General features: G+C 42.6%; 1 protein-coding gene across 1 annotated transcript in view; it reads right to left on the bottom strand.

Moving 5' to 3' along the window:
- The window catches only part of CATSPERB (catsper channel auxiliary subunit beta), a 77,775-nt gene that overhangs the window by 13,468 nt on the left and 40,715 nt on the right, over window positions 1–23,592 (bottom strand). Inside the window, exons 12-22 of the mRNA XM_004682041.1 lie at window positions 22,402–22,554; window positions 19,898–20,042; window positions 15,246–15,388; window positions 12,939–13,093; window positions 9,876–10,069; window positions 8,172–8,492; window positions 7,170–7,309; window positions 5,879–6,076; window positions 4,712–4,822; window positions 2,719–2,829; window positions 228–363 (exon numbers count right to left, since the gene is read on the bottom strand). Coding sequence (XP_004682098.1) covers window positions 228–363; window positions 2,719–2,829; window positions 4,712–4,822; window positions 5,879–6,076; window positions 7,170–7,309; window positions 8,172–8,492; window positions 9,876–10,069; window positions 12,939–13,093; window positions 15,246–15,388; window positions 19,898–20,042; window positions 22,402–22,554 — 1,807 coding nt within the window. The remainder of the gene's footprint in view (window positions 1–227; window positions 364–2,718; window positions 2,830–4,711; window positions 4,823–5,878; window positions 6,077–7,169; window positions 7,310–8,171; window positions 8,493–9,875; window positions 10,070–12,938; window positions 13,094–15,245; window positions 15,389–19,897; window positions 20,043–22,401; window positions 22,555–23,592) is intronic.

Genomic DNA, 23,592 nt, shown 5'->3' with positions numbered 1-23,592 from the left:
AAAAAAAATTGTATTACAGTTTAAATTCTTCAAAGCTTCCTTGAATGGCCAGTGAGTGGAAGGTGACAGAAGTAAAAAGTAATTTGCCAATCAATTTGAATTCTTTTCCAAAGTTCTCCTGACCGCCTCTTGTGTAAACAGATTTTACACACCACTTATCTAGGTAACAACATTACTGATATAATAATAATAATAATAAAAATAACTAGAGAAGAAAGAAATTCTACTTAGTTTCCAGTTTCCCCTCCCGTTCACTTCGGTTATAGTGACCAGATAAGGAGTTTGCAATGGGAGGTATCCATCTTCACTGTGAATTTCCAAGGAAATTGGATAGTTTGTGACTGGAAACTTAAAACGAGGAACCTGAAATACAAATTCCAAGTATGAATATACATTTGGAAATTTCAATCCTAACTTCATTTCCTGGTCAAGCATGAATATATATATTCCCAAGAGTTTGGGCATTCTAGTGAAATGTGCTTAGGACTTCTGCCTGCATGAAAATAAATCTGTCTTTCAGCAGAATCAATATGAACTCCCAATGTGATAAACAAACATTGTGGAGCAACACTCATCACTTTCTATAGGTTTTTTTAAACAGGAATTTACTATAATGTTATTCAAACGTTTTTGGTTAACCCACATATCATAAAGCACTGCACAACTTTATACCCTTTGCTTATCTCATTTATAACCCTCCTACCATAAGTCATGATCTTTCAGCTACACTCTTTAAATTCAAGTTCTAGAAGCAGTGTAAAAATCTAGTTTCATCACATATTAAGGATGAGTTTTTGGCAAGTTACCTGGATTTTCTATGTTTCAAATTAAATGTGTAAAACATGGAGAAGTCTTACAACAGAGTTTTGCAAATAGACACACTCCAGAAATACTATTGCTGTTCAGCAAGGAGGGAGTTGTAGCAGTATATAACAACAATGCTTATAATTCAGTGAATGTCTACTCTGTGCCTGACATTATGTGTGTATAGAAAATATATATATATATCAATTTATATGTAAGTATACAAAAGTATATAAATAAATAACTAAAATAATATAGTGACATATATATAGTCTCACAAGGTCTTTGAAACGTATCTACTTGAAAGTTATACCAAGAACACACTTGTCTCAGCTAACACAGACAGCAAAGTCAACCTGATATAACTGAATGTTTTGAGACTAACAAAATGAAATATTTGACAGAACTCAGTGTTAACCAACATACTATAATGTATTCTATTTTATCATGACTGCCAGATTGGACTCCAGATTCTAGATCCTTGAATCCTGGAGTCTGATGCATGTTAAATACTTAATAATTGTTTTAATAAATCCGAATTCACCACAATCTAGTATATTATTTTCTGGGTTCCAACTTGTTTTTATATCCATGACATAAACCTCAGAAATATCTTTGAGGACTTGTCTCCAGAAGCAATGAAGACAAAGGCACATATAAACATCTGGGACGATATCAAACTAAAAAGCTTCTGTACAGCAAAAGAGAGAGTAAGCAAAATGGAATGAACCGCACTGCATAGGAGAAAATCTTTGCACACCTTACAACTGCAAAGGAACTGGTATCAAAGAGCTCATACAGCTCAACATAAAACAACCCAATCAAAAAATGGGCAAAAGAGATAAGACAGTTCTCCAAGTAAGAAATGCAAATGGCCAGTAGGGATTTGAAAACATGTTCAATATTACTTAGCATTAGGGAAATGAAAATAAAAACCACAATGAGATAACACTTCACCCTTGTGAGAATGGCCCATATTAAAAAAGCTTGAAACAACAAGTGCTGGTGAAGAATGTGGTGGAAAAGGACCCTCCGACACTCTGGTGGGAATGTAAACTGGCCCAGCCTTGTGTAGGTTCTCAAAAGACTAAAAATAGATCTGCCATATAACCAAGACTTTCCACTTCTAGGAATATATCCAAAGGACACAAAAACATTAGTTCAAGAGGAAACTGCACTATGTTTACTGCAGCACTATTTACAATAGCCAAGATATGGAAACAACCTAAATATCCCCAAAGAGAAGATTAAGAAGATGTAAGAGATACACATACACACGGGAATACTATTCAGCAATCAAAAGGATAAATTCATGCCCTTTGTGTCAACATGGATGGAGCTGAGATGGGTTGTGCTAAGCAAAATAAGTCATAAGGAAAACATAAATATGGATGGTTTCACTTAAATGTGGAATATAGAGAAACTGGAAAAAAATGTCAGGAAAAAAACCAAAACTTGCAAGCTGACTATAGATATAGGTATGTAGCAGGGGAGTGGAGGGAAATAGGGTCAAGCAGAGGAGGGACGAACACAAGGACTGTGGTGATGGATCACAGGTGCTATGGTGGGGGGAGCACCGCCAGGCCTCACACCTGAGAGGAGAAGTCAAACACTCTCTAAAAATAAACAATGATGTAAGAAAATAGTGTATATTAAAAAAACTGCTTTCATAGGGTGTGTAAGCATGTGTGCATCTGAGTGTGTGTTCGTAAGAGTCCTGCGAAATGGACAGGGCAGTGAAGGTATTATTTTATTTTAAAGCAGAAGTTAGGTAATCTAAGGACACTTAAACCCAGATCTGTTTAGCTTGATGTCATAATATTATTTTCTTGTCATGTTTAACCAAAATGCACATTGCGAGATCTTAATACAAAAATACTTTGACTTTAGGCAATTAAATAAGAGTTGTCTTACCTTTTCTCTACAGTCTGAGAAAGCAACAGCATATGAAAACTTCTGATCATTTGTGCAATTACACGCCTTGCGACTGGACTTGTTAGCACACTGCTTGTATTTACCTGATTTCTGCAAATTAAATTCATATAGGTTGACTTGCTTTTTTGGGGGGAGGGGGTCAGAATTTCTGCAAACTGAGTAAATGCTCAATAAATACTTGTTTCCTGAATGACTAAAATCCCTGAGAGGTTAACAGGGAAACTAATAATAAAGATAGAGGAAAAATACAGTAGTTCTGAAATTTGTGTCCTTGCTTGTTCCTTGGCCGCCAAGGACTCCTCAGTTGCTGGGCAGTTTACCTCAGGCTACTAGGTGGTTAATGTGCTGGAGACTAGAAAGCTTGGGTTGCTCTGAATGTTGCTTCTTTGACCCACCAGCAGGCTGCTCTTGGTCCCTCCCATGCAGGCCTGAACACAGAAGCCTGGGGAAGCTGACTAGATAGGATGGTCACCAGGCAACACTCTCCATGTGTGTTAGGCCTGGCTGTCCTCATGGCACTCATCGGCTACTCAAAATCGCCACTTTGTCATTCACTTGCTACCCAGTCACTCTCACTAGAGTGTGGTTTATTTTATTTGACCTTTTTCAAAGAACTGACTTTTGAATTTGATCACCAAATTCTCTCTTTGTTTTGTTTTTTTTCTTTTATGTTCCTAAGTTCTGCTGCCACCTGTGACCTTTTCCACTTATGGGAGAGGTGTCTCTGATTCGATTTGTTTTCTCTCTCTTTTTCTTAAGATTGACTTATTTGTGCATATAAGAACTGGGGTACAGGCCAGAGGTGCGGGAGGTGAGACATAGTGGGGAGCAGAACAGGCAGATGGTCTGAAATACACTGCTGAGGGGAGCAGCGGGCAGGACAAGAGAGGTCTTCCATGCCATGTGGGTCAGCTGCCTGGCCGGGCTATGAAGCTGTGGGTAGCTTCATAGTGTGTGTCTTAATCCCTTGCACCACCAGGCTGGCCCCAAATGTTTATGTTTTAAAACACAAATAGGCAACAAGTCACTTCTTTGCTTAAACTCCTTGGGTGGCTTTGATCTCTCTTAGGCCAAAATGAAAAATCCTCTCCGGGGCCTACAACAGCCCTGCTGCCTTCGGGCCGCCTTTCTCAGTCTGATTTAGCGCCTCTCTCCCTCTGTCTTACTGAGCTGCTCCTGCCCTGAGTCCTTCCGAATCACTGAGCCCTTGCCCACTGGGCCCTTTGTGCCTGGTATTCCCGAATACTCCAGTTCTTTCTTCCTCTCCTTCCTCCCCTGTCCCATGGCTTGTTTGTATCCAGCCCTAGCACTTGTCTGGCTCAGGCCCTAGGATATTAAAGGATTAACTATGGAGACATGTTTAATGCCGGTCTTGGGACTGTGCCTTATAGTTTCTGAGTCAGAAACTATGAGGTGAGATTGAGAAAGTAGCATTGTAGAACCATTTCCAGATGATTCTGGCTTAGATTAATTGTGTCATACTGACATTATTCAATTTTACACAACTCCTTGTTTAATGCCTCTTCTCCTGGCAGGGGCTTAAATGGGCCTATGTTGAAGCAAAACTTTCCTTTTAAACACCGTTCTTTTCACAAGGCTGCAGATATGAGGTAGGTGTCTGGGTCCCTTTCATTAAGCTTTTTCACCCCACCAATCCCTTTGAAATCCAAATGGGAGACAGGGAGAAGTCAGTGGGGCTGGGAGTGGGGGTGAGGTCCATCTAGATGTCTTGGTTTCAAAAGTGTATTCAGGAGTGTGAGTAAGAAGAGGAGACACTGAAGAAATAACTGATGATCGGGGTAATACTGATAGTGATTGATGATGATATTGACAAGCTGACTTGGCAGGGCCGAAGGACCACTGTGCTGATTGAAACTTCTCATTTCACTCCTGCAACCAGGTCCATCTGTAACTTTACGGAATGATTTCTTGAATTCAAATGAATATTGTGTATCAGTAGAAAATTCCATACCTTTGACTTGTGAAATAGATTTCTTGGTATGGGTTTGCTAGGATCCGCATGATAAAAATTATCAGTCAGTGGAATAGCAATTCCCATATTTGATGGAGGCCTGTAGTTTACCTGCAAGGGGTCAGGCAAGAAAAATATGTCACTTACTGTCATCTACTAGTAAATGAGCAGTTATTTATTTAAATGTTTTGATTTTCAGGAAAAGCATTCAAAGCAAATATTTCATTTTTAGCTCCAGGTATTAAGGTAAATTTCTATTCTCCTCATATCCCTCTTTGTTTTTTAAAATTTCAACAACCTCAAACTATGGCTATATAGCTGAAAATTTGTGAATAAATGAAAAAAATTTTCAGCTCTTAAAACAGTAGCCATAAAGTCAGTGCAATAAAGCTTCAATATCATATACAGAGTTTTAATGATGTAGTTAGTAAATAATTCTTCAAGTTTGGTTATCTGACTTTTAGTCACAAAAAAAATAAGTAATAAATTAGTTAAGAAAGACTAATAATTTTTATATTAAAAAGTCATAAATTCTGACAAGGTAACAATTAAAATGTTTCTGACACTGAGACCAGTAAGATGTGTCAACATGGTAAACAGATGGGCGAACAGCCATATAACAATGTAAAAGCACAAGATTGTGCCACCATTATAGAACATGAATGATACTAAAAAAGATAAGAATAAGTTACCGAGAAGAATCATTATTTTAGAAAGTGTTTACATTTTAGAAATAATCATCATATCCTCAAAATGACTTAAGATTAAAAAATACCTGGAGTGTTTTGAGAATCTTAAAAAAGAAATGCTAAGATTGAATGGCCAACCAGTCTTGAAAAGTAAAAATACAATCACTGTTGACCTCAAAAAAATCTGTTTAGGGCCCTCTGTAGTGGCACAAGGGATTAAGACCCAGCACATGGAGCTATCTGTAGCCACTGTGGCACAAGTTTGATCCCTGGCCAGAGAGCTGACCCACATGGCGCAGCGGGCCTCTCTTGTCTCACCCGCTGCTCCCCTCAGCAGTGTATTTCAGTCCATCTGCCTGTCCTGTTCCCCACTCTGTCTCTGGTGAGTCCTCTCACTCCCCCGCACCTCTGGCACAGACTTCAGTTCCTTTATACATAAAATAATAAATCTTGTAAAAAATGTGCTTAAAATTTTTACCGGCAGCGTTTTGATCAGATTAAAACCCTGACTGTCTTTGTGAATGCCACTAGTCCAGTCTTCCAAGGGGATAAACTTAAAAGGGATGTGATGCATAAATTTGAGGTAACTACAGCTGCTTTTCAGTGTTGGCACAATTGTTGTAACAAAGCACTCTGTCGATGCTCCCCAGACAATCAATGCCAGTGAAGTCGAACCCTGGAAATACCAAAAAAAAAAAAAAAAAAAAAAAAAGGAAAGGTAGAATCGCTGTTATAGACTGACATATGCTCCCTCAAAGTTCAGGGTTGAGGTCTTCACCCCTAGTATCTCAGAGTGTGACTGCACTTGGAAATCAGATGTGTAAAGAGGTAATTAAGTCAAAATCAGATCAGAATTTGTGTGCTAATCCAGTCCTCGGCACAAGAGGCCGCAGATCTTGTTGGCCTCCCCTTCCTGTTAACGAGCCCCCATAGCAGAATGCAGCCAGTCACCAGGAGAAACAGACCGTCCACCCCCAGAGGTTTCCTGCTTTCAGGCAAGGGCTCCAGAACCAGTCGAAACCTGATGGCCACAGGGACACAGACGGCAGAACTGACCTAGCCGTGACCTGGGGTTCACTCAACAGCCAAGAACATACACCCTTGGGTAGAGACCAATGTGCTTATGAGACATGACTATGAAGACTCATGTGGCCCTCTGCACATGCCCCAGGGTAGCCCAGCCCAAAACACATTCTGATGCTGCTCCCGGCTACCCTGCTCTGGTAGTCAACCCATAAAACCGGGACCCTTAGGGCTCTCAGGCCATGGTCTGGCCGCTCTTCTGCTTCTGTGTCATCCACAAGACCTGCTCTGCTCCTTCTTGAGAGCCGCTGGCTCTTTCAGAATGTGTGGGGGATAAATTGGAGAAAGTGAGACCAAGATCCTTCAGGGTCTGTGCAGCTGAGCCCCTCCCATGTGTGAGTCATTGCGTTAGACGCCCTGTTTAAAACACGGCATTGACTTCTGCAAACAACCTCTGAGGTAGGTGTGAGTACCGTCATCTCCACCTTACAGAAGAGCCAGCACAGTGACTTCCCCAGGTTCTCGTAGACAATGCCACAAGTCAGACTGAACTCATCACTCCTTTTCCAGAGCTCCCTCTTTGAACCTCTCCCTTCTGCTATACTGCCTTTTTAGTAATACCTCAAATGTGACAAGTGCTTAGTCATCCTTGATAGGGAGGGTGGTGTACAATTTGTCCTTCTTTTTCTTGGTTTATATTCTAAATTTTCAAAGATTAATATTTTTATTATTAAAGAAAATATTACTTGAAGTAAATCTTTGCTAGTTGCAGAAATGTCCACTACATAACTATCAGTATCATCAAAGGAGCCTTCTACTTTAAATGACAACAAATTTGGATTTCCAACGATGACTTTCAACAGAGGTATCTCAAGTATTCGAGTATCTATGGAAACAAGATCAACAATATTAGATCATGAAAATTTTAAACAATTGGATAATGATTGGCTAATCAGGGTTCTAGGACATCGACAGGACCTATTATGAAGGATATGTAATAGCTGCCAGTATTTAATGGTTCTTAGAAAAATTAAACTTCATAAATACCATCTGTCTTTTCTGAGAAAGACTGCTTCCACCCCTCAGTCCTCAGTGGCATCAAGGAGACTTGGACAGAGTTGGGTAACTTTGTAAAGAAACTGAAGCACACGTGTTTACGTGGGTGGTGGCTGCCGGTGCTTTGGTGGCGGGTGCTGAAGGGCAGAAGCCCATACTTCTACACTACAATGATGCAAACCAACATTACTTCAATTAAAAAAAAAGTTTAAGGTAATTAAAAAAATAGGCCTTCCCTGGTGGTGCAAAGTGTTAAAGCGCAGCACTGCAAGCTGGCCGCAGCTGCTCCGGTGGATGTGAGTTGGATCCCCAGCCCCGGAGAGGGGAACTGATCCACAGGGCGCAGCAGACCTCTCCTGACCTGCCCACTGCTCCCCTCAGCAGTGGATTTCAGCAGATCTGCCTGTTCTGTTCCCTGCTCTGTCTCTGGTGAGGCCTCTCACCGTCCCCACACCACTGGCCTGTATCTCAGTTCTGTATGCCTGAATAAATAAATCTTCAAAAAAAAATGCATACAATTGTTAATATAGAGCCTCACACATAGTAATTACTCAATAATTAGGAGCTAATACTATTAGTAGGATGTCAGCTACTAGGAAGATTAGGATAAAGGAATTATAAAAGAGCTTATTTCACATCCAAGAAAAGCAATACCATAGACTTGTGATTTATCCCCACCAAAATTAACTTACCTTTTGAGCTAGGTATGATCTTAACTTTTAAGGAAAGAGATTTTCCCAGATCAATGTACTTCAGGACATTGAGGGACAGTGTTTTATCAAGTTGTTGAAACCAATAATTACATGGTTTTGAATATATTTTCCATAATCGTCCATTCTTTTGCCCAAAGTTGTATATGAACCAGGAACCTTCTGGAAAAGTCATATTGTGGGGGGCTATTTCAGGCATGGTAGCAGTAGCTAAGGCATTGTTATCATCTAAAATACTTGTGATCAGGAAGCTGCTATAACCAGGAATCACCACAGTCTTCTCGATATCCAAATCTTGAAATACTGATATAATACCAGTTGCTAAAACAAGAATAAGTTGGTTTAAAATATAACAATGGTCCCCAAGCACACATGAACATAACTGATGAATATACTACTAGTTGTAGTTAAACCATGGTCTTAACTAAGAGATAGATTTCAGGCTATAATCAAAATTATTTTACAGAAAGTGTATTCAACTGTATCCGCACAAACCTATCCTATAAAAGGAGTGCTACAACAATTCTAAGCAGAAAAGCAAATCATGTAGGGCTCAGAAAGTGTGAAAAAGCTTATTTATTACGGACTGTTAAGAGCCTTAATAACCTGGAGTCTTCATTCTAATTCTGCAAGAGGAAGGTAATATAGCCGGGGTTTGCTTAGTGTCTAGAGCTCCTATCAGAAGGAGGTTAGCCAAGATTTGGTGAATTGATGAATCGCTGATTATTTAAGGAAAATGGTGGCGATTCAGAAGAAGAGGCTCGAGGGCAAGGCTCTAGGGAGCACCATCATATCAGGAATGTCAAAGAACAAAGACTTCACAGCGAATGACTGGAGAACATGTCCGTGAGGACAAGAAGGAAGGCAAAGGAAAGACTGGCTCAGGAAGACTCAGGCCTACTGGAGAAGTTTGCAGCCCTTATTTTATCAAATCATTTTTGTTACCCTGCTCCCCACACTCTCTCCTGACTGTTCAAATTTATGACGATGGTCCAGCAGTCTTTCCTGAACGCCGGACCTGTCTTTCTCTATATCCTCTTAATTGCTCCATTTTTATAATAACAGGTATCCTGCATTTAACATGAGCTCTCACTTGATTATTGCAACAGCCTCTTAAATAACTTTCTGTCTGCTTTTTTTCCCTTTCTCCCTAAGTGCCCAGACTATTCTCAACATAGCAAAATGGTTGTTTTAGAAAAAAGAGGTCTATCATTTTCTTTTCTTTCATTGGATTTTCTTTTCAAAATTCCCAGTGTTTACTGCCAGTAAACTCCCAGTTTTTCCAATAAAAGTTTTGGAATGTGTCATATAACCCTTTGAAGTAGAAATATCCTATATAACAATGGTTCGAAACTAACTTATTATGTAGGGTAGAATTTGCATGGACTTCCTACTTCCTCTCACTTGAGAGCACTATTTAAGACAAAATAACATACTAGGGAAGAAAAAGGTAGGCCCTGCTACTGGTGAAATAGCACAAAGTTAGGACTAGTTTTTACCATATTACAAATATGGTAAATAGTATAAATAAAACATTCCTCCAGGAATCTATGTTCACATAGAGGTATGTAGATTACCAACTGAACTAAATTTTGAAACCCAGTAATCTGTAAGTGAGCATGAAAAGCCTTCCCCAAAGGTAACTTTTTGTTTTTTCTACCCACGAGTGTCATATGGGATCACCACACTTACGTGGTGACTGAAGAGTGAGCTTATAGGCAGCCCCGGCACTCTGGATGAGAAGGGAACTAAGCAAGCAAGTGCTCTCAATGGTTTCTTCCAGTCCAAAAGGTTCTATAATTTCTGTGATAGCGGAGGACAAAAACCCTTCAGGAGTGTCATACTGCAGTATTTCTTTTATGTAAGCTTTTCCGTTTTTTCTAAAAAAAAAAAAGAAGCCAACAAACAGTAAGCAATTTGGACAAAAAAGTGGCTTAAATGAGGAAATTATGAATATATATTATTTACAAATAAAATGTACTACAATGGTGAACAGATGAACATTTAATTGACATTTGTTCAATTTTATTAATAATCGAGGAAATCTCCATTACAAGAAGGGGATACAATTTTTCATCAATCAAATTAACAATGAGTTTGAAGTGACAGCTTTCCAAAGCAGCAAGGACTGAGATAAGCTTGTACCCACCACCAGTGGGACTGTACTTGGGCGCCAGCCTCCTGGCAAGCCAAAGACATTATGCACAAGGAACCCTGCCGTTCGCTCCACTTTGGTTCTGCCAGTCTGTGGATAGGCTTCTCGCCTAAAGATAAAAGTCCAAACACTGGGGGCAGAAACGCTTCCCGCACAAAAACGTTTATCACAGCATCATGACAAAAGTTAGAATTAAGAAATTTCGGCAATAGTACAGTTAAGAAAATTCCACTACTTGATCTTACCTACACAGAATGTAACTATGTTTATAATAGTATTTAAAAGTTTTTAACTACATAAGGAAAGTGGTCATAGTACAGAATGTCTAAGGGAGAGAATCACGGTGGAAAATGTTATGCCTATTATGCATATTAAAGAAGTAATTACTAATTCGTTAAAGTATTAGCATAAATCATGATTTCAAGTGTTTTCTTTATGTTTTTTTTTTTTTTTTTAAAGATTTATTTATTCATACAGAACTGGGGTACAGGCCAGAAATGCGGAGGGTGAGAGGATTCACCAGAGACAGAGTGGGGAGCAGAACAGGCAGATCAATGAAGTACACTGCTGAGAGGAGCAGCGGGAGTGTCAGGAGAGGTCTGCCGCGTCATGTGGTCACCTCCGGGGCAGGTGGGGATCGAACTCATGCGGAAGTGGCTTTGGCTTCTCAATGCTGTGCTTTAACCCACTGCGCCACCAGGGAGGGCACTGTTTATCTATGTTTTAAGACATTTCTATACCGAACACATTATTTTATAATCAAGAAGGCAACCTACCTTTAAAACACTAACCTTAGATACCCATGTGCAAAAAAAGAAATCTTGACACAGACCTGAACACTTTGTAACAATTAACTCAAAATGGATCATAGACTTAAATATAAAACGCAACATTCTAAAACTCCTAAAAAGTGATGTAGGAGGAAATCTAGATAAGCCTGGGTGTGATGATGATGTTTTTTAAAAAAAATTAATTTATTTCTGCATAAAAGAACTGGGGTACAGGCCAGAGGTGTGGGAGGGTGAGAGGATTCACCCAAGCAGGGGAACAGAACAGACGGATTGAAGTACTCTGCTGAGGGGAACAGCTGGAGAGACAGGAGGGGTCTGCTGTGCCCAGTGGGTCAGCTCCCTGGCCCGGACTGAGCTCCTGATGCAGTGGCTGTGGACAGCTTCACAGTGCTGCGCTTTAATGCCTTGCGCCACCAGGGAGGGCTCGTGGTGACGACTTTTCTAAACCAAGGCAGAATCCCAGAAATAAAGCATCGATAAATCATACTTTATTAAAGCTAAAAACTTCTGCACTGTGGCCCACCCAGTAGCCCCTGCAGACCCGGTGGCATCCAGGGCTGGGACCTAGAAGTAACCCCCCACTGCATGCCTCCCCAAACTTCAGCAGGATTGACACAGAGGCTATCCATGTGACGCTGGACAGGCAGTGGTTGCAGAGAAGAAGCTGGGGGTTGTGACCTGGGCTGGGGAACACCAGTGGGCGTGCTGTTCTGGAGTGGGGGATGGAGGCTGGGAGAGGCAAACTCCCTTAAAAGTGAGGGAAGCCTGTGGAAGTGCTGGGGTGCTCCCCATAGGCTGCTCCCTGGTAAAGATAACAGCCAAGTGGGCATTCTGGCCTGAAGTCCTCATTCTTGTGCCCAGGACCTTACCTTGTGAGGAGCACTTAGAGCCTGGACGGCTAGGTCTCCCCTCCCCCTCCCCCAAAAGGAGCGAAATCAGGGTGCCACAGACACAAGCCAGCCCTGTCCCAACTCACCCACACCAGCAGCTCCCTATGGCCAGTGATGTCACTCATTCATGGAAAAACTCAGACACAAACCACTAATTCAAAGGGATGCACTCAGGCCTCTGTTCACTGCAGCACATTTACAAAAGTCAAGTTAAGGAAACCAGGGAAAGGTGACATGAATACGTGAAGCATCCTACTCAGCTATAAAAAAGATGAGCTTTGCTCTGTCAGCCGATCGTGCTTGTCAGATACAGGACTGACTGCCTGGGGTGAACACTGTGGAAAGACAGCCGATGGGGGACTCCAGAACATTCCGAACCCTCAGGATATCAAGCCCACATTTCTGCAGCTGATGTGATGGTGCAGCTCCAGCTGGCCCATGATTCTAAAATCAGGGCGAGGTACAAGGTGCCGCGGCATTTATAAATGTGTCTGGTTTGTTGTTCTTTTGAGGTGTCAAAAGAAGACCTATTCCAGGGGCCTCCCTGGTGGCACCAGGGGTCAGGCTCAGCACTATGACGCTACTGACAGCTACTGCAGAGAGTTCAGTCCCCGCCAGGGAGCTGACCCACGTGGTGTGGCAGACCTCTCCTGTCTTTCAGGACAGCAGTGCATTTCAGTAGACTTGCCTGTTCTGCTCCCCACTCTGTCTCGTCTCTGGTGAATTCGTTCACCCACACCACACCTCTGGCTTGTACACCAGCTGTTGTGTGCATAAATAAATAAATCTTTAAAAAAGAAGAAGACCTTTTCTCGCTGTTGAGTGACAATTATTCTAAAAAGTAAGTTCAAAATTTAGGCTCTAGAAACTAGTCGCGTAATTTAAATAAGTGGAAGGCAGATCAGTAACCTACTCAAACGTTACAATTTTCCCCAGATGAATGTGTTCAAATTTCTTGGTGTATATTTTGTCCTTTGGCTCATTCACTGGGACGTAAGCGTAGAAGATCATTTCACTGGAGGTGATGTACTGCGGGGCAAGAGCAGTCTCAAAGCCCATGTCAGGAGCCTGGGGTGGGAGGACAAGAGAAGAGAAGCAACTTGAACAATTTTCTGCTTCAGCGATGGCAAAGTGAAGAGAACAGGAGGGTTGCAGTTCACATCTGAGCCGCACTGCCCAGTATCAAAGGGTGAGGGGAGATGTGCTTCCTGTGCAGGAGCAGAAGTCCTGAGCAGTAAGATTCTGGAGAAGTCCTAGACTTTGGAGGAGCTGGAGGGCAGGGAGCTGGGGCCGTGCGTGTTGCTAGGTGCGTGCATGGCGGGGTCTGGAGGCGCAGGTTGTAGAAGCAGGTCCCCATTTGGAGGTTCAGTCAGGAAAGGGGCCGTACAGGGGACAGTGCCTCCCCTTGAAACCTGCAGCTTGGGGTCTCCTGCTGGTGACCGACCACCCCAGTCCTGACTTCGGGGGCACAGGCCTTTCTCACGCTTTCCCATCAACAAAGCTTTCTGACCTACAACTCTTATTTTCCAAACACTGTTCTCGGACCCTGACCGGCTCTGGGAAGCTCCCGGGGTCAGAAGAGAGCAGGGCCTGTGGCAGCCAGCTCCAGCACGGAAGCTGAGCCTGATGCTGAGGCCTGAGGGGGGTAGACGGCGCTGACCAGCTGGGCACAGACATCAGACGGTGCCTCCAAGGTCCATTCACTGTCACGCCTTCCCCCAGCCTCTTAAACTTGGGAACCTACTGAAAGGGGGAGAAAAAAGGAAATAGAGGCAGGAAGAGTAAATGTGGGATGAACAGATGGCTTTCGGACTCTTGAAAATTACTGAAATTCTGAAGTCCGTGCGTTTGAGTCACCTACCAGCCTGGGGGCAGAAGGACGTGTGTGTGTGCGTATCCAGTGACAGGATTTGGTGGCTGACAGCTTAGGCCCTGGGACCAGTTGCTCAGATACTTGCCTGATTCCCAGAGCTAACTAGTGGTGTGTGTGAGTTCAGGTAAATTACTCAGCTTCCTGTGCCTCCTTTTTTTCTTCAATTGGTAAAATGAGGCTAAATGGTTAGAAAGACTAAGTGCCCAGAGGAGCATCTGGTTCAGTGAGACTCAGGAGGCTGGGGCTTGTTTTTATCCAGAGGACGTGGGCATGGTCTGTGTTGGGAGAGGGAGGTGATAATCTTGAGGGTGAGTTCCTCAAAATTGTCCTGAATGTCACACCTGCCCCCCATTCCAGTTTTTTATTTTAACAACACTCACATAGAAGAGTGAAGGCATTTTCTGCGAATTTATGAAGCTGGCGAAAACCTGAGGTAATTGTTTGGCAGGTTGTGTCTGTGCAGTCTACACCACAGACTGGCACACACATGGGGCTCTCAAGGAAGGCCCCACCACACTCATGAGTAGCTGGGTGGGGGATTGCTAACACCACCCTCTGCAGTGTTGGGCTGGTGGTCTGGAATGATCTGTTAAGAATAGGCTCATCTTTTGTTCTATTTCCACCAGGCTAAAGAACAGGTTTTGTTAACTCCAGCCAAAGCAATCTGCCTGATACTCCGTCGGGCCTTGTGCCTGACTATGAGTGCCTTTGGCACCTCTAGCTTGACGGTGGTACATTGCACATTGAAAATACTAGCAACATGCGATGTGGTATCATCTGTGACGAGAATAAACTCTTCCTACGTTGGCAGTAAAACCAAGGGGGCAGACTTAAAACAAGGGTGGGGCGAGCACAGGGAGCTCAGGTGATGGTGCACCAGGGTGTTGGGGGTGGGAATTCTATGGGGTCCACACCTGATGTAAAATATATACCAATAAAGAAATTAAATATGAAAAAAAAAAAAACACCTAAGGGGGCTGAGTAAAGAAAAAAAAATTCAAACTTTCCCAAGGCTTTCCCTTGTGCCTCTTGGGAGTCAGAGAATCAAGCCCACAGAGAACTGGACTGGGAGCAGTGGCCAGCTTAGCATTTCAGGCGGCGTTTTGTTTGAAGGTGTTTGTGGGGATGTATCTAGGGTGGTGCGAAATTTGCATAACCGGGTATGGGACTTGAAGAAGGCCTCGGAGATGTCTCTTCTACAGGGAACTTTTTCCTTTAGTTAAAAAGTATAAAGTGCAGAAAAAGGAGCCGGTGCCAAGCCTGCTTTCCCCTTGCCCATTTACTCTGCCTATGGAGTGTGGCCTCGACTCTGAAGACAGGGCTGTTTCGATGCATTAGGTCACTGACCGGTCCAAAAATACTTTTAGTGTTTCCAAAGGCTGCAGCTTCAAAGTGATCTGGAGTCAGTTTATGTAGAAATCCCATGTGGTCATAGTATAACGTGAAAATTTTTTCAGAAACAGATCCAAATGCACTGTATCTTTTTATTCCTGATAGGAAAGAAACAGAAGTTTCTTGTTACTGACACCACATAACCGGCGAGCTCTTAATTCTCTACTGTGTGGAGATGCCCTGTTTGAAGTGAGGGTGAGGTGGGGCTTGAGGAGCCCAGCAACACGCACGTTAGTCTTCGTTAGGTCCCTGTGGCTTAAAAAAGATGAAAAATGTTCCAGGCTCACTATGTGATGGCACATGGGTGATTTGTTGATGGGAAACCCAAGGGGATTGCAACTGAGATGGGAAAATGTACAAAAATCTGTAAAAATAAACTATTATAAAAAAATTTGGCTTATACCAGGCTTGGGCCCTCCCTAGTGGTGCAACCAGTTAAAGTGCAGCACTGCAAGTGAATTGCAGCCGCTTCAGTGCCAATTCGATTTCCGCCCAGGAAGTGACCCACATGGCACTGCAGACCTCTCCTGGCCCACCCGCTGCTCCCCTCAGCAGCGTACTTCATCAGTCGGCCTGTTCTGCTCCCCACTCTGTCTCTGGTGAATCCTCTCACTGCACCTCTGGCCTGTACCCCAGGTCTGTATGCATAAATACATAAATCTTTAAAAAATGTTCCGGGCTCCAGGTCATTACTGCCCTGTTTGCTCAAGTAGGCAAAGGGCAGCGTGAGGGCTGCTTAATCAAGAGATCCGGGAAAAGAGGTCAGGCTCTCCTGACCTGGGGGTGGTTTTTCTTCCTACTCCCAACACATCAGTGGCCTGAGTATGTGGAGAGTAGTGAGAACAGCAGCCCTCAGAAAGGCAAGGGGAGTCATCGGTAGAGACCAGTGGGTCATCAGCACTAGGTTTAATAGGTGGATCCAGCTTGTGCCTTCTGGGACTCTCGGGCCTTGGAGCACAGTGCTGGGGGCACTGGCAGGGATGGGAAGTGCAGCCGTGCCACTTAACCCAACAGACCAGAGAGTGCCAGGCCCTGCCCTGAAGAGAGTCAGGTGAAAGCTCAGGTCTCAGGATGAAAAAGGACGATTCCCACACACACCAGTGAGCCCTCCTGTCCTTCCCCGGTCGCCCTTAAGCATGAGAGTGCTCCACAATCTTACGTGCCTCACCAGTCCTCGACATCTTGTCCACCTGCAGGATTGTCAACCCACTGTTGTGTGGATGGACCCCAAGTTTAGATTTATTTTCCTTTCATGTCAGGCTGATGTCTATATAATTGCCTGGTAGCTACAGGTCCTGTCAGTCCTGCCGCTCAGACTGAACTCCTGAGCTCACACAAACCCCTCCAGCCTCAGCCGTCCTCATCTCTGTCAAGGGCCACAGGGCAACTGCACTCTTACTGAGCCTCTGTTCAAAACTTCCTCACATATCCTATATCCAATCCATAGCAAATAATATTAACATCAGCTGCAAAATGTCTCTACACTCCATTTCTCATTACTTCCACCACTGTACAAGGGAATAGGAGACATGTGTGGCAGATTGTTATGAGAAGAAATCCTGAAATATTCTGGCTTGCTGCCTGTGATCTGGAGAACTGGAGGCTTGAGAACCAGGGTTGCTGATGGCTTAGCTTGCAGTCAGAGGCCAAAGGCCTGAGACCTGGAAGGCCACGCTGGTCTAAGTTCTAGAGGGGACAATGTCCAAACCAGGCAGGCGGGCAGGAAGTCAAAGTGGTGAGAATGTCTGTTTCCTCCACTCTTTATTTTACTCGGGTTCTCATGGGCCTGGATGATGACTGTCTTCGCTGGGGAGGTCAATCAACTGTATGGAATCCTCTGATTGAAATACTGACCTCATCTAGAAATAATCACACACACCCATTCAGAAATAAAATATAAGCTGGGCATGCCTTAGCTCTGTCAAGTTGACATAAAATCAACTACTACTTTAACTAATTGCTAATGATTAACATGCCATAAACTCCAGGTACATTATTAACGCTTGGAAATTGAGGTTTTATCGGTGGTGTGTCTTACAGTCACTGTCCACCAGGGGGCACTGGTGCCATAGTGGTTAACTGGCAAGCACTGTCTCAGATCTGAGATGTCATCTCTTTGGTGGAGTTTCCCGAATCATTGGTGGAGTTTCCCGAATACATGCTCAGTTTTATCGCTGCTTAAAATGCCTCCAAAAACATGATATTATAACTTGAAGCAAAGCTATTGTGGGTGCAGCATGAGAGGAAAACAAAGCCGTGGGGGCATTCATTTCTCCATTAAGCAAATGTCACTAGGAGAATTGCCACAATTCCGTATTTTCTTATAAAACAGATTCCAACTATTTTGTAAAACCTAAGAAAAGAGAAAACTCACAAATGAATGAAAATGCATTATATTTTAGTACTTTTGCTGGCGAGTATCAAGGACACAATATTGAAGTCCAAGTAATCAAGAGTTTTGAAGTCATATCAGAAACGTCGGAGGCTTGTTTAAAATCATCTCAGAGACTCACAAGATCAGAAGAAATTTGAAGCTAGACAGTCAAGAATGTTTAATAAAATTTTCAAGAATGCTGACAATGTTAAAAACAAACAAACAAAAAGCAGCCTCACTCTTGACTTGGAGACAGTATTTTCCCTAATCTGGTTGGATCTAATCAGTTGTCACCAACTTTACTCTAGTCTCCAAACTCACCCTAATACATGTGAAAGAGCTACTTGAGCACTGTTGGGAGAGACTGTATTTCTGAAGGTAGACCTCCCTTGCTACACCAAGTTACTGAAGTATGGTTTTATTTTTTGTACAATTAGTAGCTTCATTATTTGAGAAGATGAGCCAAAAAATGTATACGAAAATGATAAGACTCTGAAGAAAACATACAGGTAAATCTTTACCATCTTGGATTAGACAATGGTTTCTCAGAAGTGACACCAAACTTAAAGAAAAAATATTTTTTTATCTATTTCACCAAAATTAGAAATATTTGTGCTTCAAGACAAGCACCATGAAGAAAGCAAAAGTGTTGTATTTATGTCAAATTGTGGTGAAGCTCAGCTCTTAGCACTGTAGCAGCTACCTAGCTACTCCCAGCCCCAGCCACGGGATAGGGAGTGTGTACATGTCCCTGGAGCAGATGCCTATGGGACATGGGGTGGGCAAAAAGAACCCCATCCTCCAAATATTGGGGGCCTGTGCTTTGATTGCTGGTTGATGCTTCTCATCACAGAGGTGCAGACAAAGAGAAGGTTGATCATAATTGTTGTACCCACACCTCCTTTTCTTGTAAGTAACTAACCCTCTTTGTCTGAAGCAACTTTTTTTTTTTAAAGAAAGATTTATTTATTTATGCTTACAGAACTGGGGTACAGGCCAGAAATGTGGTGGGTGAGAGGATTCACCAGAGACAGAGTGAGGAGCAGGACGGCAGATTGACTGAAATACACTGCTGAGGGGAGCAGCAGATGGGTCAGGAGCGGTCTGCCGCGCCATATGGATCAGCAACCTGGCCGGGGATTGAACTCATGCTGCAGGGGCTTCCAGGAGTTTCATAATGGGGTGCTTTAGCTGGTTGCGCCACCAGGGAGAGCCCCTGAAGCAACTTTTAGGGAATTTAAAAGGTCTAGGCCCTTCCACCTATGCATTCATATTTCTTTTCTCCTTTTGGGAGACAGACATTAAAGGATCTTTGAACCATTATCACAAAGACAAGAGATAAGAAATGTCATAAGGCTGTAGAGAAAAGGGAATCCTTCCGCTCTGCTGGTAGGAATGTAAACTACTGCAGCCAAATGTAGAGATTCCTCAAAGAATTGAAAATAGAATCACCATCTGATCAGCACTATGCTTCTGGATAGATATCTAAAGGTAATTATAAGTGGGCTATTTAAAAAAGCCAGCTGCATGCCCATGTTCACTGGGGCATTATTCATCATAGCCAAGACGGGAACAAGTCTCTCTGTGTGTTATTCATCCATTAAAAAAAAAAAAAGAAGGAAACTGCCATTTATAGCAAAAACATGGATGAATCTTGAGGACAATATGTTAACTTAATTAAGTCAGGTAGAGAAGACAAATACTTCACGACCTTGCTTATATGTGGAACCTATTTTTCAAAGTCAAACTGAAATATGTCACAACATGGCTGCATCTTGAGGCCATTCTGCTAAGTGAAGTAACCCAGCGTCGAAAGGACAGCTACTGTGACCCCCTTGCAGGACGTGCACAGAGTCTTCACTCTCAGAGACAGAAAACCGGATAGTGGGTGCCTGGGTGCCAGAGCAAGGAGCAGGGCTGAGGCTCTATTGCTCGCAAGGTGCAGAGCTTCAGTTTTACAAAATAAGATTTGGTGGTGGTGATGGTGGCAGAATACTTTGGATGTACCTGCTATCACCCAACTTCACCATCAAAATAGCTAAAATGGTAACTTTATATGTATTTTCACCAGAATAGGTTTTTAAAAGCCATAATCCCTAGTAGGTTTGAGACGTAGGATTAGTTGAGGATTCAGATTAATTGATTAATACAGCAGATTTCCCCCCCCCCCCCCCCCCCGATCTAATCCCTGGCTCACATGTAATATTTGTACCAATAAAAGTAAATTTCCTACCTGCTTTCGTGTGGTAAATCTTTCCATGCTGGGAAACAAAAGTAATATCTGAAGTATAAAAGCTATGATAAGTGTTTATTATGATATCATCGTGAAAGTCAGCTAACAATTCAAAAGTGTTGCCGCCATCAGTGGAAAGCCAGGCCTGAGGAGATAAAAAGGTAACACCACATTGGAGAAGCTGTCCTGAAACAGAGCTACCTGTCAGCCTCGCTGTTTTCCTGCATAAATCATGCATGCAGTGCGGGCTTTCCTAGGCCTCACGTGTGTGCATGCACACGCTGCTTACCTCGACCTACTTGGTCTACTCTTCACTTTCTCGCTCGTTTGTATGACAGTGTGGACAGGAGAGCCTCAGGAGAATACAAGTGTGTGTGATGAATGTATAAAAGAACAAAGTGGTTCCCATCATCTCCCAAATAGGGTCCCTTGTTCATAAAAAAGGGTGAGGTTCTGATATATCTGGACGTGGGAGAAAAGCTGATCCCACTGATCCGAGAGTTCATGCTCGAGGCATCTGGGAACTGCATAGGCACACACGTTTCCCGTGAAAGCGCCCCTTGCCGTTTACAAGAATGTGTCTGGATCTTGTGTAGCCTCAGATCCAGCCTCCCACCACAGCGCCTTGTTTGTTTCCTCAGCTTTCAGTAAGTGGTTTGAAGATTCGTCAGATCCTGTATTGGATTGGATGGCTACTTCTGGATACGTTTTTCCATAGCCTAAGTCTTCTTTTTTTTTTTTTAGCAGTTTTGAATATCTTTTACTATGCTAAATACTAAGTGTCTTTTATGCTACAAATATTTTTAAATTACATTTCCTGTTTGATATTTATGTTTACAAATACAGTTGATATTTGTATATTAAACATATATTCAGCTACATTGTTAAAAGTTACAATTCTAATAATTTGTAGGTGGTTTTGAATTTTCTGTATAGACAATATCTGTAAATTTTATTTGGCTTTCTTTCTAACCATATACATTTTATTCCGTTGTTTTTTCTTATTTTACTGCGGTGACTAGAACTTATCAGAATGTTTAATTAATAATGTTAATAAATATAAATAGTAGGACTTATTGTCATGTTTTTGATTTTTTTTATTTTACAAAAGTTTATTTTTACATCATTTTGTACATTTTTTCCACCTCATTTGTAGCCTAAGTCTTCTTTTAATGAGGATTCCTGAAGTTTCTATTTCTTTTTATAAAGTGTTTAAGCAGTTATACCTGAAAATAGATGTGACTTTGAATCTTTTGATTCTAATGTGTCTCAGTGTTGGTGTCTGGATTTTCCCTAAATGGAATTTTTTTAGCTTTTTAAATTCACATGTCTATTTCTTCAGATTTGGAGAGTTTGGGCCATTATTTCTTTCAAGAAGCTCTCTGTCTCTTTCTCTCTTCTTTTAGATCCACCCCCTGCATTATATGCTACATATGTAAAGCTCCTTGTGATAATATCACATAAGACTCTCTTTACTTGTTTTTGTGCATTTTCCTTTTTGCTCCTCTGATTCAACAACAAATAACCTCTCTTTATGTTTGCTGACTTTCCTCAAGTCAGCTCCTCAGCTTGTGGTGAGTTTCTCAGTTCAGTTACATTTTTCAGCTCCAGAATTTTCTTTTTGTTGATCTTCTCAATTTATTCATGCATTATTTTCCTGAAGTCTTTCAGTTGCCTGTGTTCTCCTCTGGCTCACTGCATTGTCATTACAACTTTTTGCCAGGCAGCTCAAAGATCTGCATTTCTTTAGGGCCATGTTCTGGATTTTATTTTGTTTCTTTATAGGGAGCATGTTTCCCTGTTTCTTTGTTTGCCTTGATTTAACAACCTCTCCCCTGGTCCATGGACTGGCTCGCGTAGATCTTGACTGACCCGGCCTGAGAGAGGCTGGAGGATGTCTGAAGTCTTTCGAGGATGTGTGTTCTTGGCTTGCGCTATGCTCTCTCAGTTATCTCACAGTCCTCAGCAGCTCATCTCTTCTTCCTTTCAGAAACTATTAAGCACTTGCCGCCCTGGCAGCTGTCTGCAGTTCTAACCTACTACAGCGATCTATTTTCAGCAATTTCCAAACAAAGCTTCCAGTTCCGTCAAACAGACTCCAGCCCTGGTCTGGCCAGAATGCGGCTGCACGACCTCTCCGGACAACTAATGCACAGAGCCTGTATCTTCCTACCTATGTAGAAATACTACTTTTGAAGTCTCCCCCAACCCCCCGTATTGATTTCTCTGTCAAGAAATTCTCATCAGCACATAATTCTTCCTATCTGGAAAGAAAAAAAAAAAACTTTTCCTGACTGCCCTCATCTGTCAGTGCCCTGCTTCATTGCTCCACTTTTCAGCAAAACTTTCCAAGAGATAGTGTCTCGAACCCCTCCTCTCACTCTCTCTGGACCAACTTTCCATCTCCCTGCTCATGGGAGCCACTCTGCTCTTTTCTTGATGGATAATGCTGGCAAGGGGCTGACACACACCTGTGCCTGGGCGGGAACCTGTGCCGGACTCACCTGATTGCCATAAACATACAGAAAATGACTTCGTGGATGGAATACCATTCCAGTAGGGGAAGTGAAGGATGAAGGAAATGAGAAGGATGGAAATTTCTTTCTTAAAGTTGGTTTGTTAGCTCTCAGAAGGTTCACAGAGACCTTGGTACGTTTCTAAGAATAGATCAACAAAACATGAGCAAGTTATAAGAACTTTTTCGTTAATATTACTAGCCAAGGTTATCATTTTGTATTCCCTGTTAAAGTTTGACCAAGAGAGGGGTATACTCGGCAACACAGCGCAAAGTGAAAGATGAGGGATCACCAATATCTCTTCACTCTGCCTTCCTCCCCCACCCCCCACCCCAGATACACACAACCGCATCGTATTTATGTTTAAAATGACATTTAGGTGATTAACTAACTTGTCCAAGTTTCTATAAGAATGGGCAAATGAAGATTTACTATTTTTACTGTATATTACTTTGCTGGGTTTATTGTGCTTCAAGGGAGTGTTATGGTCCTGGAGAAGGGCAGCCCATTAATTCTTGGACACACAAACAGCCATAAACATTTTTATCTCTTGTTTGTTGTCCTGAAAACATGTTTTTCTTCCCAAAAAGCCACCTGTTGCTCTTAAGTGCCTTTCTCCTGGTCTGTAACCGTCCTAACGTCCTGTGGTGGTGGTATGCAGCCCTCACGCCTAACGCCCTCCTTGCGTTCCCCGTCACTGACTTTCCTGTGTGTGCACGTGCAAACTGTACACATAAGCCATTTTTTTCCCTCCTGTTCATGTTGTTGTTGTTTTCCCATTTTAATTTGCAGAACTGTAATTACCGAATCTAAAAGTATAGAGGAAAAATATTTTCTCCCTAAAAGGATGAGGGTAGGTCTTAGTTAAGAATTTTTTAATGACATCAAGACAATAAATTCACAGCTAGAATTAAGAATCTTTGGCACTGGGATCTCCCTGGTGGTGCAACAGGTTAAGGCACCATATTATGAAGCTCTCCGAAGCCCCTGCAGCATGAATTCGATCCCCCACCAGGGAGCTGACCCACGGGGTGCGGCAGAGCTCTCCTGACCGGCCTGCTGCTCCTTCAGCAGTGTACTTTGTCAGTCTGCCTGTTCTTTTCCCTGCTCTGTCTCTGGTGAATCCTCTTACCTACCACACCTCTCACCTGCACCCCAGTTCTGTAAGCATAAATAAAT

The sequence above is a fragment of the Condylura cristata genome, unplaced genomic scaffold (genome assembly GCF_000260355.1).
Source record: "Condylura cristata isolate star-nosed mole 26May11 unplaced genomic scaffold, ConCri1.0 scaffold00013, whole genome shotgun sequence".
Classification (NCBI taxonomy): Eukaryota; Metazoa; Chordata; class Mammalia; order Eulipotyphla; family Talpidae; genus Condylura; species Condylura cristata.
Note: the sequence above shows the minus strand (reverse complement) of the source record. Positions and strands in the feature narration are given on the sequence as shown.